General features: G+C 39.3%; 1 protein-coding gene across 1 annotated transcript in view; it reads left to right on the top strand.

Moving 5' to 3' along the window:
- Positions 1-18,721, top strand: part of BARD1 (BRCA1 associated RING domain 1) — a 79,877-nt gene that overhangs the window by 20,661 nt on the left and 40,495 nt on the right. Inside the window, exon 4 of the mRNA XM_070618232.1 lies at positions 10,603-11,561. Within this exon, the coding sequence (XP_070474333.1) occupies positions 10,603-11,561 (959 nt within the window). The remainder of the gene's footprint in view (positions 1-10,602; positions 11,562-18,721) is intronic.

The following is an 18,721-nucleotide window of genomic DNA, read 5'->3' as shown; positions in this document are numbered from 1 at the left end:
ATGGCATACTGGGGTGTGGGGTACCATGGAGTGCAAAGAAGAATTAGATGACTCCTCAGGAAATTTTACTGTGGTTAGTGATGTTGGATCATGAGAATGGTTTTCATATTTTGTGGACCATGGAATATGAAATGCCTTAATATTTCATCATTAAAAAAAGATATTTAGGAAAATTACTGAGTTTAGAACAAGTTTTTGTGTGGGACCTGAGGCCTTTGGAATACTCTTTTTTGTTTAAGAGTGAAGGTGGAGTCTGGGGAGAGAATTATAGTGCTTCATTTTCCAAAGGCCATTTGTGTTCGTTTTCTTTGTTAAAATGAGTAATCATTACATTAATCCTTACCATAGTTTAGCAGTGCTGGCTTTACCATTTTACTTATTTTAAGATGAATTGAAATTTCACCGTTTGGATACAGTATAGTCAGAATTTCAGGAGGTAGAAAGTCACCTTTAATCCCTCTATTCTGTAGATGAGGAAATTGAGGACCCAGGTTATGCAGGGCGGTCATATTGTTAGTTCTTGCTCACTGTTTTATCATTTAGCACAATGCTTTCATTAGAAGTATAGGTATTCGTTGTATTTGTTGCATTGAGTTGGAGAAAAATTGGCAGGGTTAAGACTAATTTATATCCCAGAGACCAAACTTAATTAAAACTATTTTAAAACAAATTCTTAGATTTTGGTTTCAACAATTCCTTTTATAATGGTAGCATCCTACTTTGCTATTTTTGTAGAAGATGATAATCTAGAGTATAAACATATTGAAATATAAATTTCTGTCCAGATCTGTAATTTCCATGATGCAAAGCTTTTTTTATTTATTATCAGTTGCTTCATCATCAGCTTTTCCTCCCAAGGCCCCCCAAAACAAACTAGTCTTGTGGTATTTGAGGGTTCTTTGGGGGTATTTCCCTTTGTTTCTTTATAGTTTAACTATTCAGTGTATTTTATTCAGTTCTTTTATGTTAGTTTATTATCTAGCAAGTACTTCTAAAACTAAAGTGGTATAAGGTGAACTAGGTGAATAGTAGGGGGAACTAATAGTTGGGGACAGATAATGACTGATCCTCTTTATAATGAGGAAATTGGAAAATGAACTCATGAAATAAGGGTATTCGCTTAAGTGATCTCTGAGGTCTAGCTCCAAAATCGTATCGTTCTGTTAAATGCTCAAGTGTTGAAGGTGATGAAGTGGAATGGTTGGACATCTCTCACATTTTCTCTATTTTTTTTTTAAAAAACTCTGTCGTTCACAATTTATCTTCCAAGTGAACCTTGTTACTTGCATTTACTATAGAATATATAATTACTGTAATTTAGGTGGGTAATTAGGAAGAACTTGTCAAATCATGGACATAGTATATGGTATCCTGGCAATAAAGAAGCCTGATTTATGGCAATACTTTCTAAAATGAGCTTCTAAATACTTGAACAGATTTTTCTCGGTTCAGTGTGCTTTAAAGAGAGGAGATTGTCTGTCATGATTTTTTCTGACAACCATTTGTAGATAATTTTACCTTATTCTTTGTAACATAATCTGCTTTCTTCTAATGGAGATAAATTTATAAGTTTTTATTTTCTCCTGCCCCGCGTCATGTTAAATCAGACCTTGCAGGTGCTGGTCAGATTCTGTGAAGCGTGTGTTGGTGTTGGTGACATTGAAAAAATACTTTGATTATGCTTTCAGAGCGTCACAGGTTCCTCTTCTGGTTTCAGGAGAGATGCTGGTCTTTCTGCAGTGAATTACACAGTGTTTCATTTATGCTGTGACTTTTCTATAATAGATGAAGATGAGCGTTTGAGTAGCTGTGTTGGTGTTGTTTTTTTAAATAGAACTGAATACTTCTTAACTCACAAAATAATCATTCTTCAGTGAAGGCAGTAATGTTGCACAGATGGTAGCAAAGTGCTTCCCTTTGATTTTTAATAAGGGACTAGTTGTCAAAGAGATTTCTCAACTTCTGTTGTGAAAGCTATAATAGAGAATAATTTGAAAGGCACACAATGTGCATGATTATAATCCTTTGATGTAGATTAATGATGGCTAAATCACATTTTCTAATTGCCTCCCTTTTCTATAGTTTATTATTAAATTTCAAGGAAAAAACTTGGCTAAGTAGTTCCTTAGCAACATGTGCATCTCTGTTCCTCAATATTTTGTGGTATACTCAGAAATATTTAAATTCAGAGAATAGATTCTTTTAAATGTCATCATTAAGAAATTTACTATGTAGAGGAAGGATCAATATTTTTCTTCATGAAATGAATATGGTAATTTATCATGCTTAGAAGCGTTCACCCATAAAACTGTTGTAGCTGTTAATAGTATGATTTATGTTTCATTGGTGGTGGTGGTTTTGCTTTTTGCAGTCTTAACTTCGATATGCTGCTTAAATTCCAGACTTTACAGTCCTGTTTGCTGCTGTGTCCTTGCTTAGTTAGGAAAAGATACATAATTAAAGTCTTCTTGAGTACATTTATTATTACTGGATGATGAGTGAAATTATTGTGTACATATAAAGTACATGAATATACGCTCTTTTCATTTACTTCTTTATAAGTTAGAAAATATGTACACCTGAGTGTGAAATTTGTTGTCTTTTCAGATTTAGATTTTTTAGTCACTTGAGTAATGTTCTTGCTACTTATAAGCCTTGATTTTCATTTAAGTGCCTAATCCTACATTTTTTAAGTTTTATAAGCATTGAGGACTTCAGGCTTTGACTTGTTTTTAAATGAAAATGTCATCATCTATGTTAAAAAAGTCAAATACAAGTTTTTACAGACTTCCACAGGATTAACCTTTAAGTCTTTGTAATCCTGAGTCTTTCTTGTAAAGTACGTTTCATTTTGACCTTTCCTCTAAACTTGAGATTGTATCAGAAATGGCTTGGTTTTGAAATCTACTTATCCCTGTAGAGAAAAGACCTTTGTTGATTCGAGACATAAAGTCTCTGTGTGAATGGAAACCCCATTCTGATTGCTTTGATTTCCAAGATCCTGTCCTAGCAACACCCTGTGGACCAGGCGATGTTCAGCTGGGACACAAAAAGGATGTCCGAGGGTCTCCCTTCTTCAGATCCACAGGCCTGCTTCCAACTGGGTTCACCGTCTGTCTTTCCAAGGTGATAATTCCATTTCCACCAGGAGGGAGGGGTGGGTGGTTACTGTGGAGTGAAGTTCGAATTCTTTTGCTAGGCAGGGATCATGTCTCTGAAATTTCTAGAGTTAAATACTAATTATTTGTATTTCAAAATCCATTATTTTTTGTTTTTTCCTACCTGTTCAAGGTGCTTTTGCTTGGCAGATGTATTTATAAAGGTAGTACTCTGGTACTCAAGAAACGAGGTGAAGGAAGAATAGGCAGAAGAAGAGATTCTGAACTTTAGAGAAGATTTGAGCTTTTAGTTTACTAATTTTGTTTAATAATTTTAAGCTGGTAAAATAAGAAAATGTTCTGTGTGAATAAAATATCTAAAAGGAATTAAAAAATATTTCATAGCTTCCTTTTCTCTTGCTGATGTTTTAAAACATGAGAATGTTGAAAAGAAGTTTATTCCCAGAAACAATAAGAGAAATGAAATTAAGATTATGTTATGTCTCTTAACTATTAAAACCTCTCAGGAATAAGCACTCTTGACAATTTTATATTACACCTTAGTCACATCAGACACACTTATTTCCCACATGGTGGATGTTTCCAGTCCTTAGGAGTAAGATGCATAAGTGGCTGTTGGTTTTCTTCTTAAACTAACTTAGTTTTAGAACTCGGTTTGTTAAAATTTTTCTTTAGGTTCTGTAATATAAGAAAAGTTTTACACAGAGTTCTCTCTAGCTTAAGTGAGAAGTGACTTCTCTGGAGAAAAAAACATAATTCAGTTAGTTTCCTTTTTCTTCTCCTCTATTATTTTTTTTGGTAGAACAAATAAAACATATTCAAAATGTCCAGTTGGTCAGAGGAGAGTGGTAAGTCTGTGTTAATTTGGAGAGCGAGTATGGGCAGTGTGGAACAGTTTGTTAATTCTCTCAGGCGGGCTGGTTTTCCATCTCCCTGTCTTTCCTGGGTGCTTTTTTGTGCCACAGTGTGTGTGGAGAGAGGAGCACTGGGTGGGCAGGCGGGAGACACCCTCCGCCTCCTTTCTCTCTAATGTTAATTCTTCATCTTAAAATGAGAGAAATGCACAAGTGAGCCTCACGTTTTCATCTAGCCCTTAAAATGAATTCTAACCTCCCTGGAATAAATACCCGTCAGGATTTAAGAGAGGATATCAAATCATTTATTCATCGGTATTTGCTGAGCACTGTTTCTGTGCTCACCACTGTGGGCCGGCCGGGGTTGGTTTTACATCTGTATGGGCTGGGAGGAGGGAATTGTAAGGGAGTATTTTTTGAAGAAAAATGAATGAACCTAAAGGCAAAACCAAAATAAGACAAGGTGAAGGGGGTTGCTGGCAGAATCAGAAAGTGGGTAGCTGTACAGCTCATTCACTGTTTCCTGAGCATCTGTTAATGGGCAGGCCTGGTAGGTCTAAAAATACACCATGTATAGAGATTGTGATACACACAGAACAAAGAAAAACTCCACTACCCTACTGTTTTACTTCTGACGCCAGATGTGTGGATTTTCAGCACATGAACCATTCTGTGACACCTGTTGGGTGTCCTGCAGTTTAACTCAGTTCTGACACTGCCTACCTGGAGATAGCATCGGATCTCACAGGTTGAGAGCTCAGTCCCACAGGACCGCCCCCATCCCCTTCAGATGCCGGTCTCAAGTCCAGGTCGTGCTTCTGACTGACAGCTGTACATTGGAGGTTCCTCCGGCCTCCTGGGGTTTGATTAATTTGCTAGAGTGGCTCACAGAACTCAGGAAAGCATTTACTTACTAGATTACTGGTTCGTTATAAAAGGATATACCTCAGGAACAGCCGGGTGGAAGAGACGGACAGGGCGAGGGATGTGGGAGGGGGCGCGGAGCTCGCCTGCCCTCTCTGGGCGCACCACCCCCTCAGCTCCCTGCGTTCCCCCGGGAGCTCTCCCACCCTGCCCTGCTGGGTCTCTATGGAGGCTTCACTGCAGAGGCACGACTGGCGAAGTCATGGCCACTGGTGCCTGATTCAGCCTCAAGCAGTTCTCCCCTCTTGGAGATCAGGGAGCGGGACTAAAAGTTCCAACCCTCTAATCATGGCTGGTTCCCCTGGTGGCACCCGGCCTCCATCCTGCAGGGCTTTTCCGAAAGTCACCTTCATTAACATAAACTCAGGTGTGATTGAAAGGAGCTTGTTATGAATAACAAAAGACACCCACTTCACCTTCATCACTCAGGAACTGGGCACACAACTAAATATAAGAAAAGATGCCCCTGTGGTTCTTACATGGGAAATGAGGAGGGTTTGAGGAGCTCTGTGCCAAGAACAGTGGATGAAGACCAAATCTAATTTCTTATAATAAGTCACAGTATCACATATAGTGTGTACTTAGTGAAAACAGCCCTGAGTTCGAAGGCCAGCTCTATCACCAGCCACATATATGACCTCACACAAGTTGTGTTTTCTATTTGTTTAATTTCCCTAAGAAATATCGGAGAACGTTCTCTTTGCAACTGATCAAGCAGTGCGAAACTGTGCAGACTGAAAGGTGAAAGTCCTGCTCTACCCTTTTCCCCACCTGAAAAGCACAAAATCCCTTTCTTTTTCAGAGGTAGTTTTCTTTGTTTAACCTAGTCTTTCTTTTATGACTTATGAAAGTATTTGGACATAAATGCAATAGAAATTTTAAAACATAAACGGGATTGTGCTACCCTTACAAGTGTCTTGAAGGTCTTTGCATGTTAGTTGATATGTACAATGGCTATATAAGATTTTATAGTGTAGGGCCAGCTCTTGTGACCTAGTAGTTAAGTTCAGCACAGCACACTCTGCTTTGGCGATTCCCAGGTGGGGACCTACACCACTCGTCTGTGACCATCCTGTGACTATCCTGTGATGGTAACTCACATACAAAAAGAGGAAGATTGGCAGTGGATGATAGCTCAGGGTGAATCTTCCTCAGCAAAAAAAAAAAGAAGAAAAAAAAAGATTTTGTAGTATAAATGCTCCATGGTTAACAGATCCCCAGTCTTTGAACACCGAGTGAACTTTTCCCTAATTTACGTTATTACAAATATTGCTGTGATTAACATTCTTGTACATCCATGTTTGCAGGCACATGCATGACTATTTTGTAAGATAGATTACTAGAGGTGAAATTGCTTTATGAAAGGATATATACATTACAAATTTCTCGATTTGGTTTGCTAATGTTTTATTTAGCAGTTTTGTATCTTTAGCCGTTATGGGCCAAAGGCCCGTATGGATTCCTGCACACACAGTGGGTTGTGATAGAGGAAAGGAACTCTGAGCTTGGGGAATGGATCGTCTTTGTAGGAAGCAGAAACAGGCCTGCGTGTCTTCCTGGGGAGACACTGCCACATTCCTCAGAATTGCTTGCTGCAAGCATAGTCCTGAGAAATGGCCCCCGTCAAGAGCAGCCAGGCCCTTGCCTTCTTATGCTCCTGCAGGGATGGGGGTTCTCAGGACCCCTGGCAGACTCTCTCCCAGCATCAGGGTTTCCTTAGGTGTGCTCAGTGCTATAAGCCAGAACCTTGTGAATTGTCCTTGTCACCTTGTTCTTGTATTTATTTCATCACCAAATCCTGTAAATTTTCTCTCTTAAATATTTTTCAAATCTTCTTCTTTGTCTGCTGCCACCTCCCTAGTCTGTTATCTTCTACTTATACTCCTACTTTGGCCTCTTAACTGTTATTCTTGCATCCACTCTTGCCTTCTTCCAGTCTCTTTTCCCACACTACAGCCAAGAGTGATCTTTTAAAAACGCAGATGTAGGCATGACCACCTGACTTACATGGAACGTTTGACGATTTTCCCTTGCTCTTAGCATAGGTATCGAAGTTTTTAACATTGCAGCAAGAATTCGCGTGGTCTGGCTATTGCCTATTTTTATAGTCTCGTCTTTAGACCACTTTCTTCCTTGGTCTCTGCAAGGCAAGTATACTAACCGTCTTTTAGTTCCTTAAGTTATTATATGTCCTCCTGCTACTGGGCCTTTAAACATTTTATCATCTCTCCCCTACCTCTAGGTTTAGTTATTTAGGGTCTTTTAGATTTTATATTTGATGCTTTTTACTATTTCTTCTGCTAGAATGCTTATCAGAGCTCCTATGATCTTTCTCTTGGATGATAGCTACGTAATTGGTCACTGTGACCACTCTTGTCTTTCTAAAGTTCCTCCTCCCACATAGCAGCCAGAGCGATCATTCTAAAATGTAAATTGTTATATCCTTTCCCTGAATTGAGTCTGATCCAGGTTGCTTTACCTGGATTATAAGATCCCATTCATTCAGCCAGTAAATATTAATTGAGCATCTACTATGAGCTAGACACTGTGTAGGTACCAGAGATAGGGCGGGTTGAGGCACAAGCTTGCCTTCATAGGGCTTATATTCTGATGGGAAGAGACAGATAAGACACCAAAACATAAGTAAAGTAAGTGGGAGGTGAGGGTATGTAAGTTTAAATAGAGTGTCAGGTGTGGTCTCACAAAAATGTGACATTTGAGCAACGACCCGAAGTTGGGGAGATAGCGAGCCATGCCAATATTTGGAAAAGAGGCCTCTGGGCAAAGGATCAGCAAGTGCAAAGGCTCTGAGGCAGAAGCAGCTTAGTGTGTTTGGGGAACAACATGGAGGCTCAGTGGCTGGAATGGTGAGTAAGGAGGAGAGAACGGGTGATGAGATCAGGAAGGAAAGGGGAGAATCAAGATGTATTTGGCCTTGTAGACAACTACGAAGATTTTGACTTTTATTCAGAGTCAGAGTGGAACTCTCTGGAGGGTTTCATTGACATGATCTGACCAATTATAAAAGGACACCTGGCTGCTGTGTTCAGAATAGACTTAAGGGGGAGGAGACAAGCACATAATCAGGGAGATGACTTTGGAGGGTATCATAATGATCTAGTGAGAGATGAGATTGTCTTACACCATGGTGGCAGGAGTGGAGGTAGTAAAAAGTGGTCAGATTTGGGATATATTTTCCAGGTAGAACTGATAGAACTTGCATTTTGCATATGATTGCAGAGGCAAGTTTGACTCTAAGGTTTTTTGTTCTAGGCTACTGGATTATGGATATGCCATTTACCGAAATGGGGAAAAACTGTAGGAGGAGCAGGTCTGAGGGGCTGTTCAGTATGAGATAGCTCGTTAGGAGGAGACTTGCAGGTAGTGCTAGGGAGGCACTTGAATATTGGAGTCTGGAGTTCAGGGGAGAGGTCTGGGCTGCACTTACACATTTGGAGTTGTCAGTGTATATATAGATAACGATGTACATATATATAAGGTCACTGAGGAAGTGACTGCAGATGGAGAAGTCCCAAGCCCTCCCACTTCACAGGTTGGTGGAATAAGGATTATCAGCAGAGAAACCCGAGACTGAGCTCTTTATAGAATGCTCTGCTCACTTGTCTGACTTCATTTCCCTCCATTTTCTGCTCCTTCTCCAAGCTCCAGCCACGCTGGCTTTCTATCCGTTGAGTATGTGCTAAACTTGTTCCCGTCTTAAGACCTTGGCACTTGCTCTTCCTTCTGCCTGGGAAACACTTTCCTGCCTCCTTATGTGGCTGCTTCCCTTTCGTCATTTACCTCTCAACTCCAAAGTGAGCTCCCCACAGAGGCCTTCCTTGATGACCTTAGCTAAAGCAGCAAGGTGTTTGTACAAGAAAATGTGACCTTGTCTACTTAGGGACAATAAACAATGACTCTTATTTTTTAACTCTCATGAATCTTTATGTTTTAATTCCTGATAATAAATTTGTATTTTTTAAAAAACTTCTTTTTAAAGTATAACGTACATATCAAAAGTGTATAGCTTAATGAATTTTCACAAACTGAACTCACCCAGAAGAATAAACAGTATTCTAGATGCCTCTCTTGTTGTCCTCTTCCAGTGACTGCCTCCTTTTCCCAGAGGGATAACCACCTTTCTGACTTTACACATTACATTAGTTTTAGCCATTTTTATCTACTCGTTTGTATCTGGCTTCTTTTGCTCAGGAGTATGTTTGAGTATGTAGTTATACTTCATTTGTTCTCATTAGTTTTGGTTTACATGACTCGAGGTTATATGAGATGGTACATTTGTCACTGTTATCTTTAATCCCCTTGGTTCATTTTCTCTGAAATAATTTTAGAGCAGGTAGTGTGAGTCCTCCAGCTTTGTTCTTCTTCAAGATTGTATTGGCTATTCTAGGTCTTTTGCTGTTCCATATTATGGTTTCTTTGTTTTTCCATGTAAATTTTAGAATTAGCTTGTCTGTAAGAAAACCCTCCTGGACTTTTCATTGGGATTATGTTATAGTCTGTAGATCTATTTGGGAGAATTGACATCTTAATAATATTGAGTCTTCTAATTCATGAACATGGTATGTCTTTCCATTTGTATAGGAGTTCTTTCCATAAATGTTCTGTAATTTTCAGCAAAAATAACTTTGTACATATTTTGTTAGATTTATATTTGAGAATTTTTTGTTATTTTTGGTACTAGGGTAAATGATACTGTTTTTTAAAATTTCAGCTTACGTTTGTTTGTTGTTAGTATATAGAAATGCAGTTGAAGTTGAACTTGGTATATTGACCTTGTATTCTACGACCTTGCTAAAGTCATTTGTTAGTTTATTAATGTTTTTTTTTTTAAAAACTTCCTTGGGATATTTTACATAGTCAAGTCAGTTGTGAATAGATATAGCTTTATATCTTCCTTTACAATCTGTGTGCCTTTTATATCTTTTTCTTACTTTGCTGTGCTGTCTATGACTTTTAGTATGATGTTGAGTAGGAGTGGTGAGAGTAGATATCTTTGCCTTGTTCTTGATAATAGTAGCAAGATAATAGGAACAAAACAGTAGTTCCAGTCTTTCACCATTAAGCTTGATAATAGCTATGAGTATTTTTGTAGATGCCCTTCATCAGGTTGAAGAAGTTCCCTTCTGTCCATAATTTGCTGAGTCTTTCTTAAAATTGTGAATGGATGTTGGAGTTTGTCAAATGATTTTTTTCTGTGTCTGTTGAGAAAATCACATGGTTTTCCTTTAGTTTGTTAGTAATATAGTAAATTATATTGATTGTTTTTCAAAATTCTTTTTTTAGATTAAGCATCAATTAACAAGTCTTAGTTTTTTTTGACTATTATTTATTAAATTCCGTATCTGTCTATTTATTTAGCATGTGTTTTCTTCATGGCTTTATCACCATCAGCATACTGTATGTTCTATTTATTTATTTGCATATTCTGCCTATCCCCAATGGAATATACATTTTATGTTTTATTCTCTGCTGTATCTCCAGTCCCTAGAACATTGTCTGGAATAAAGTAAGATTCAGTAAATATTTGTTGAACGAGTAAATATCTGCTCTCAAGGAGTTTATAGTCTAGGAGGGAAAAAGAGGTATACACATAAAAGGAGAACTATAAACAAAATTTTCTGGGAGCTCAAGATGGAAGAGATTAATCCTGTAACAGATTTCTTTTGCTTTTTTTTTAAAATTAGATTCAAAAGAAGATACACCTGGGAAAGGTTTATTTAATGATGCAGAAAATAAGAAGAATTCAATAAAAATGTGGTTTAGTCCTCGAAGTAAGAAGGTCAGATATGTTGTCACTAAAGTTTCAGTGCAAACCCAACCTCAAATGATAAATGATGAAAATAGTCAGCAAGCCTCAATGTATGAATATGTTTCTCCAAGTCCTACAGGAGATGTTTCTGAGAGGGCTAAAAAGGCTTCTACAAGATCTAGAAAAAAGCAAAAAAAGAAAACTCTAGCTGAAATCAACCAAGAGTGGAATTTAGAGGCGGAAAAAGAAGATGGTGAACTTGATCCCAAACAGGAATGTAAGGAAAAGCTGGTCTCCTTCTGTAGCCAACCATCTATTATTGCTAGTCCTCAGACAAATGGTGAAGTAGACTTCCTGGCAAGTGGCTCTGTAACAGAATCTGAAAGTTTTGGAAGCTTAACTGAAGTCTCTTTACCATTGGCTGAACAAATAGAATCTCCAGAGATTAAGAGCAGAGATGAAGTAGTGACTCCTGAGAAGAATCTCTGTGAAAATTATCTTTCTTCTAAGAAATCCTTGCCATTAGGTCATAGTGGAAAACGTGGTCGTCGCAACAGACTTTCCAGTCCCATTTCTAAGAGATCTAGAAGCAGCATTCTGAGCACTGGTGGAAGTTTTGTCGAGCAAACAGTGCTCTCAGAAAACCTCCCATTGCCTGGCTGTTCTTCACCACCTTCAAGCAAACTTAAAGTTGATGACGCATTAGGGAGTAAAAACAGTAATATATCAGATGAGTCTCTTAGTCTTTCACCAGGAACACCCTCTGCACTGAATAGTCCAAGTTACAGACGAATGATGACCAGCCCCTCAGCAATGAAGCTGTCACCCAACAGCCTTATGGCTGCAAAAAGAAATCATAGAGGAGAGACTTTGCTCCATATTGCTTCTATTAAGGTAGGATGCTTATTCTGAAATACAGTTTTGGAGTGAGACCAACAGTAAAACAATTTGCTTGGGGTTTGTGAAAAATGACATAAGACTACTAGGATAATTAACCTGCCACAGATGTACTACTTCTGAACCAGAGAAGCAAAATTCATATGGACTGCATCCCCACCTCAGTTAGAGCAGTGGCCCCTGGGCCCAGGAGCGGGATCTTGCAGGAGAAAACCAGTATTTCAATATTTCAGCTTCTACTTTACCCAAGTGCTTTTGTTTTTGTCTATCCCATAATGGTTTGGTTCAGTTTTCACTATTTTGTTTACCCATTCTTCTCGTGCTTTTTGAATATTATAGACCATTGCCAAGCTACTGCTGCCAACATATCTTTATACCTAGCAAAGGAGCTAAGGGCAGTGTGAGAGGCCACAAGCTTCTGTGTATGTTTGCCAGGATTTGGAAGGTTGAAAGATGTGGTCTGAACATCTCTCCAATGATCTAGAAAGTTGGTTGTCAGAAATGGCTACTGCGGTTCAACACGAAGAAGCTTCCCCGTGCCCCACGGCCAGCTATTCGTTTTACTAGCCTGTTCATTGAAGTTAATTCTCTTTATTTATTGCCTCAAAACCTGGGGTGTGGCAGTGTTCGTTTCTTGGGACCAGGCCCGTTCGCCGAGTGTGAGGTGTACTTGCGCGGGCTGATCTCTGAAATTGAGGCAAGTACCACACATCAAGGGCAGCAGTTAGCGCCATAGCTTTACAGACTTTGATCTGTTATTTCGTGCAAGTGTTATGAAAATATAATATGAGAGAGCTTAGAACTAAATTAGGATAGTTTTTATGATGTTTCAGTAAATTCTTTGGGAAATCCTTGGGTCTTTTGCAAGGATAGAGAGCTTTGGGAGGTCTGGAAGGAACCCGTGGAGGCCCCCAAATGTAAGGCTGTTGAGCAACGTCAAACATCCTGGAAGAAGGTGGAGCAGACGTTGGGTCCAGGGATTCCTGTGTTGTTGTGTGGAGACAGGGAAATGCACAAAATGAGTTTCTCCCAACCGTTAGTGTTTTATTTTTTTTCCTTGCTTTGTCTTCCAATAAATGGTGAATGTAGATTATATCTGATGCCAGTCCCGGGGGAGCGTGCCACATGAGTATGCGGGGGGTTACATATCCCCTGAACAACTTGAGTTTTCAGAGTTGTCTCTGGTTATATTTTGGTTTGATTTTTGCAAAGCATGATTTTAAAAATCAGGCTATATTTTGTTTTATATGTATAATGCATGCATAATATACACTATTATAATCCTAACACTATAATGTTATTAATACTTTATAGACATAAATAGCTAGCATGATGATAATTATTTTTGTTTGTTTTTTCTGATTCATACATCAGAATGTCAGCTGCTTCAGTTTCTGCGTTTTCCTTTCTGGAAATTACCTTCACACCACCAGGCAGGCATCAACTTACACTGGTAGAGAATTTTTTTTTACTCGTAAGAATAGTTTGTCTTTCTTAGTGAGGATCCCTAGGACCTAAGTGTCTAGGCCGTGGTTTGGCAAACTGTTTTTTAGAGTAACTATTTTTAGCTTTGCAGGCTATATAGTCGTAACAGCCATTCACCTCTGCCATTGTAATGCAAACGCGGCCATAGACAATATGTAAACCAGTAAAGCTTTGCATACAAAATTAGTGTCTGGCCTAGAGGCCACAGTTTGCCTATCTTTGGCCTAGGCTGTGGAAAAAAGCCCAGCAGAATCTTAAGACAGGAAAAAATGGTGGCATGATGCTGTCTTGGTGAATTTTTCCCATTGATATGTTCAAGATTACTTCATGCAAGTTTTGTCAGATTGTCAGTTTTCTTAGAATTGTCCTGTCAGAATTGTGATTGCCCATTTTGATTCTCTCGAATTTATGAAATACTGTTGTTGTTAGTTGGCAGATGCTGATATAGTATATTTTAAAAAGTTAATTTATTTCTGTTGTTTTTGAAATCACTATTTAACAAGTCTTCTCTTTTAGAAATTTATTATGAGTTGAATGTATGTTTCCATCTCAGCTTGATTTTGAGTCAGAACAAATACTTGAAAAAAAACAAACAGTAGCTTTGTCAGTAGATTTACCTCTTTATAAATAGTAGTCATTTCATTTTCTTACCCTAATTTGTTCATTTACAGCCGAGAATGAATAATCTGTGTACTAGAAAACCGAATATTGCAATTATGCTGTCATATTTATGCTCTGTACCCACCTGCTTCAGAAAGGGTTTGAGGTGGCTCTAAAGTTAAAACTACCATACAGTGGACCAAGGACAGGGACAGAGGACAGAGTTACTGCGCTGAATAATGAGTGTAGAGCTGATGGCCTTTCAGGCAGCCAAAGCAGATAAGGGGAAGTGCCAGGTTTTTGCTGTCAGAGATAGATTTTGTTGGGACTGGCCCGGTGGCACAGCGGTTAAATGCACACGTTCTGCTTTGGCGGCCCGGGGTTCACCGGTTCGGAACCTGGGTGCGGACATGGCACCACTTGGCAGGCCATGCTGTAGCAGGCATTCCACGTATAAAGTATAGGAAGATGGGCACGGGTCTTAGCTCGGGGCCAGTCTTCCTCAGCAAAAAGAGGAGGATTGGCAGCAGTTAGCTCAGGGCTAATCTTCCTCAAAAAAAAGAAAAAGGTTTTGTTGTAGTTGTAGCTGTTGTTTCCCCTGCAGCATCTTGGTGTGCTTCCGATGCCCATTGTTCTCCCAGATTTTAAGTGTCTATGGTCTCACTGTGCATACTTGGTGTGTGCACGGTGGGCAGGGGCCCTGCAGTAGTTTCACTGCTCTCTTGGGCTAGTTAGCGTCCCTTGCTGCAGTTACAGCTTTCCAGACTGATCTCTGAACTTGGTAACATTATTAAAGGAACTCTTTATTGTCTTACCCAAACTTACTGCTGGGCATCTTCATTGGCCATCACCTTTCCGTGGCTGCCACTCTGGTAGAAGCCACTTGTCTGTCTTGCCCTGACCACTTGCAATCACAACCAGTTACCACAAGAGTAGTGACTTAAAACAAGGTGGACTTATTTTCTCACAGTTCTTTGGGTCAGAAGTCTGGAATTTAGTCACTAGGCTGAAATCAGTTTGTTAGCCGTGTCCCTTTCTGGAGGCTCTAGGAGAGACCCTGTTTCCCCCGTTATTTGGGTTGTTGACAGGAACTGCATAGTTCCTTGTGGTTGTAGGACTGAGATCCCGTTTTCTCCCTGGCTTTCAGCTGAGGGCCGTTCTCAGGTTCTGGAGACCACCGCAGTCCTTAGTTTGTGGCCCTCGTCCTGTCTTCACAGCCAGCAGTGGGAGTCCTTCGCACATGCCGTCTTTCTGATCTGGCGGGAAAGCTTCACTGTCTCTGTGGACTCCCAGGAGTAGACTGGGGCCACCCAGACTGTAGGATGTCTCCGTCCCTGATTTGCTTTACAAAGACCCTTTGCCATATAAGGTAACGTAGTCATAAATCCTGGGGATTGGGATGTGGTCATTTTTGGGGGGAGTCATTATTCTTCCGACCACAGCAGTGGCCTTGCTCTGCTTTTCTTTATACCTCCTGCGGTGAGTTCTCATGACAGCCAGAGTAGTCTGACCCAAGTCAGATCTTACCTTTCTCTGCTCTGGTATGGGTAACTTCCTGGCCCCCTGAATACAAAACCACAGTCCTTCTCATGGCCTCCGCAGCCCTGCCTTCTTCAGGCTTCTGCTCAAATGCCACCTCTTCAGAGAGACTTTTCTTTTTTTTTTTTTTCCTTCCTTTTTCTCCCCAAAGCCCCCCGGTACATAGTTGTATATTCTTCGTTGTGGGTCCTTCTAGTTGTGGCATGTGGGACGCTGCCTCAGCGTGGTTTGATGAGCAGTGCCATGTCCGTGCCCAGGATTAGAACCAACGAAACACTGGGCCGCCTGCAGTGGAGCGCGCGAACTTAACCACTCGGCCACGGGGCCAGCCCCCAGAGAGACTTTTCCTAACTTATCTAAAGTAGTAGTCCCTGCCATACCCTTAGGTGTTTTGTTTATCTTCCTATTATTCTTTCCTGACGTTGTTTTAGATCTCTTTGTTTCTTGTCTCTCTCTTTCGAATGAGAGCAAGAATTCTGTTTGTTCACTGTTGTATCTTCAGTATCTAAACATTGCCTGGCACATAGTAGGTTGATATTTTGTTGAATAAATGAGTGAATTTTCCACTCAGCCATGATCTGAGCCCCATTCTCCTATCACCCTGGACTTTAACTTTATGAATTATTCAGGTGCAATCATTAGTGCTAACAATACTGGGCATGTGTTCTTTCCTCTGCCTCTTATATCCTTTCCTCTGCATCTTTCTCTTTTCCCTCCTGGTCCTTTTGTACCTAACCTTCAAAATCCAGCTCATGTTGTACCTTCTTATAAGTCTTTTTCAGAATTCCCAGAGTTAGTTTCTTCTCTCTGCTCACATTATTTATTTGCATTTACATTCATTTAGGTTTCTATTTATTATATGACTCCTCAGTTAAACTTTGTGATTATCTGGAGTATATTCCTCATCTAAAATTTAATTTCAAAATATGAGTAATAACTCCACGTTTCAAAAATAAGAAAAATATTTACAGTGGAAAGCCTTGCTCCTGTTTCTGCCTCCAGCCACCCACCCTACTGCTGACAAGCCCTCCCTGCTCCCTATCTCTTACTTTCTTGTGTATCTTTTGTGAATTTCTCTATGCAAACATAAGCAAATCTTTCCATATTAGCACAGAGCTTTCTGTACATTTTGTAGTAGCGTAGCTTTCCATGAATTTGCATCTTGTAACTAGTCCCTTACTGATGGGTGCCTGTTTGTTTCTGTCCTTTGGCTTTGATAAACAGCGCTGCAGTGAGGCATCTTTGTTTCATGTGTGAGCAGGTATGTCTTTAGGATCAATCCTTAGAAGTGGGACTTCCAGGTTAATGTAAAGCATTTGTTATCTTGTTTATCTTGATCCCTCCATACTTGGTAATGGAAGGCTCTTACTAAATATCCAGACTGCCTAAATATCCAGGCTGCTTACTATATCATCAGCAGATCCAGTTTATATTATCAATTCTCAAATTCTTTTTTCAGCTCAGGATCCTGGGCTTATAGGCCAGCCACCTAGTTTTTGGACAGTCAGCACCTTTTGAATGCAAACCCTCACAGGATTATTCTTGAATTCCTTATTTATACTTTTGTTTTATTATGCTATGGAACCTGAGGCAGAATATTTATTAATGTGATGCCTGGGATGTTGTGAACATTCTCTTTTAACCAGAACAAAAGTTGGCATCTCGAGGCTCTCTTTATTCCCCATGTTTCTATTAGAACATATATGTCACCGATGGTTAAAATGCTACTGAGAGGGGCCAGCCCTGTAGCCGAGTGGTTAAGTTCATGTGCTCCTCTTCGGTGGCCCAGGGGTTTCCCGGTTCGGATCTTGGGCACGAACCTAGCACCGCTCATCAAGCCGTGCTGAGGTGGCGTCCCACGTAGCAGAACCAGAAGCAAGGACCTATAACTAGAATATACAAGTATGTACTGGGGGGCTTTGGGGAGAGGAAGAAGGAAAAAAATAGAAGATTGGCAGCAGATGTTAGCTCAGGTGCTAATCTTTAAAAAAAAATGCTACTGAGAACATTATGTTATAAATGAGAGATTTTATGAGAAAGCATTATGCCTAAACTAAGATAAGCACTCATATGGTTTATTCTTCTGATTTAATAAAAAAAAAAATACCTTAGTATGTGACATTTCTCTAGACATAGAGAATTTTGATTTATTGTTCTATTATGTCACCATTTTATTTTGTTACCTGCTTGAGAATTTGTAGGTGCTGGAATAAAATTCCCCAAAGTTCTCCAGCACAGATTCTTAAAATGGTAATGAATACTCATAATTCATGCCACGGCAATGAACGTATTATGAAATAGAAGCATGGCTTGAAGTTGTCATGTTGTGATGTATTTGTGATGCAGACATAATAGATAATATTTTGAAGGCAACTGACGAGGCATGACATGCTTATAACATAACAAAAGTGATGAGAATCTCCCGGGTAGAGAGAAAGTCCCTCCTGAGGAGCCTCCTTCAAGGTCTGACTTTGTAAGTCGTTAGACTTTAAGGCAGTCATGTTGTGTGGCGTGTAAAGTCGTGTTGTTCCATGTCCTTCATACCAGCTTCCTGGGAAAGGAGCAAAGGACTCAAGCAAACTGGCATTGGTGATATTTTCAAGATTTTAATTTCTAGAACACCTCTTGGAGTCAGTGTCCATGTTTCCCTGTGTCACCTGCCACCTTTGTAATAGCAACAGCTTTATAATACCAGTAACTTATCATCACGACTAGGCTGTTAGAATCCAGTGTGAAATTATTTTATTTAGTAAACACTGACTAAGAAGCTGGGGAAGTGTTTAATATATTCTAGATCTCCGTCCCAGATGACTCAACTTTTTTTAATGACATCTAGTTGCTGAAAGGAGTAGTTTTAGGTACCTGGTCAGTTAATTTACTTGGAAAAGCTCCATCATTTTGGGCAAGTCATCATTATTGTACTTAGTTGGAATGTCCAGTATTTTTATAAAGATATTTATTAGTGATAGTATTTCAGAAGAGCTAACCTTTATAATAAAGAAAAAGAGTTTTGTTTGTGTGTGTGCTTTTGGAAAGTAAATTATATTGCTGTAATATGCACAAATGTGTGAAGAATCTTTCCTTTGAATGAAAGGTTAGCAATAAGAAACTTCAGTGTGTCACACATGCTTCCTCATTTTCAGCCTTTAAGACATTACTTGAAAGTACCAAATCCATTTAAAATTTCTTATAAGTCTTGGTAAATACTTTTCTTAGATGAATTTTTTTTCTTGCTGTGGTTTAAGAAAATCTCATATTCTTTTAAGTTGTGAGGAGCCTAAAAGTGAGTGCTTATTACTCAGAAAATGTTCTGTTAGGGAAAAAAGTAATTTAAGGAAATCAGAAGCAGAAGTTAATTTATTTCCTGGAAACTTCATATTGGTTCAAGCTTACCTAGTTACTGTGGACCCTATCTAATTATCATAATTTTATTTATGTGCACGACTCTAAATTTACATAAAGTAGAACGATAAAAATATGACAAACTTTTAAGTATTAGGGAGGAGAAAGCAGATTGGATATAAAAAGCCAGC

This window comes from Equus przewalskii, chromosome 5 (genome assembly GCF_037783145.1).
Source record: "Equus przewalskii isolate Varuska chromosome 5, EquPr2, whole genome shotgun sequence".
Lineage (NCBI taxonomy): Eukaryota > Metazoa > Chordata > Mammalia > Perissodactyla > Equidae > Equus > Equus przewalskii.
Note: the sequence above shows the minus strand (reverse complement) of the source record. Positions and strands in the feature narration are given on the sequence as shown.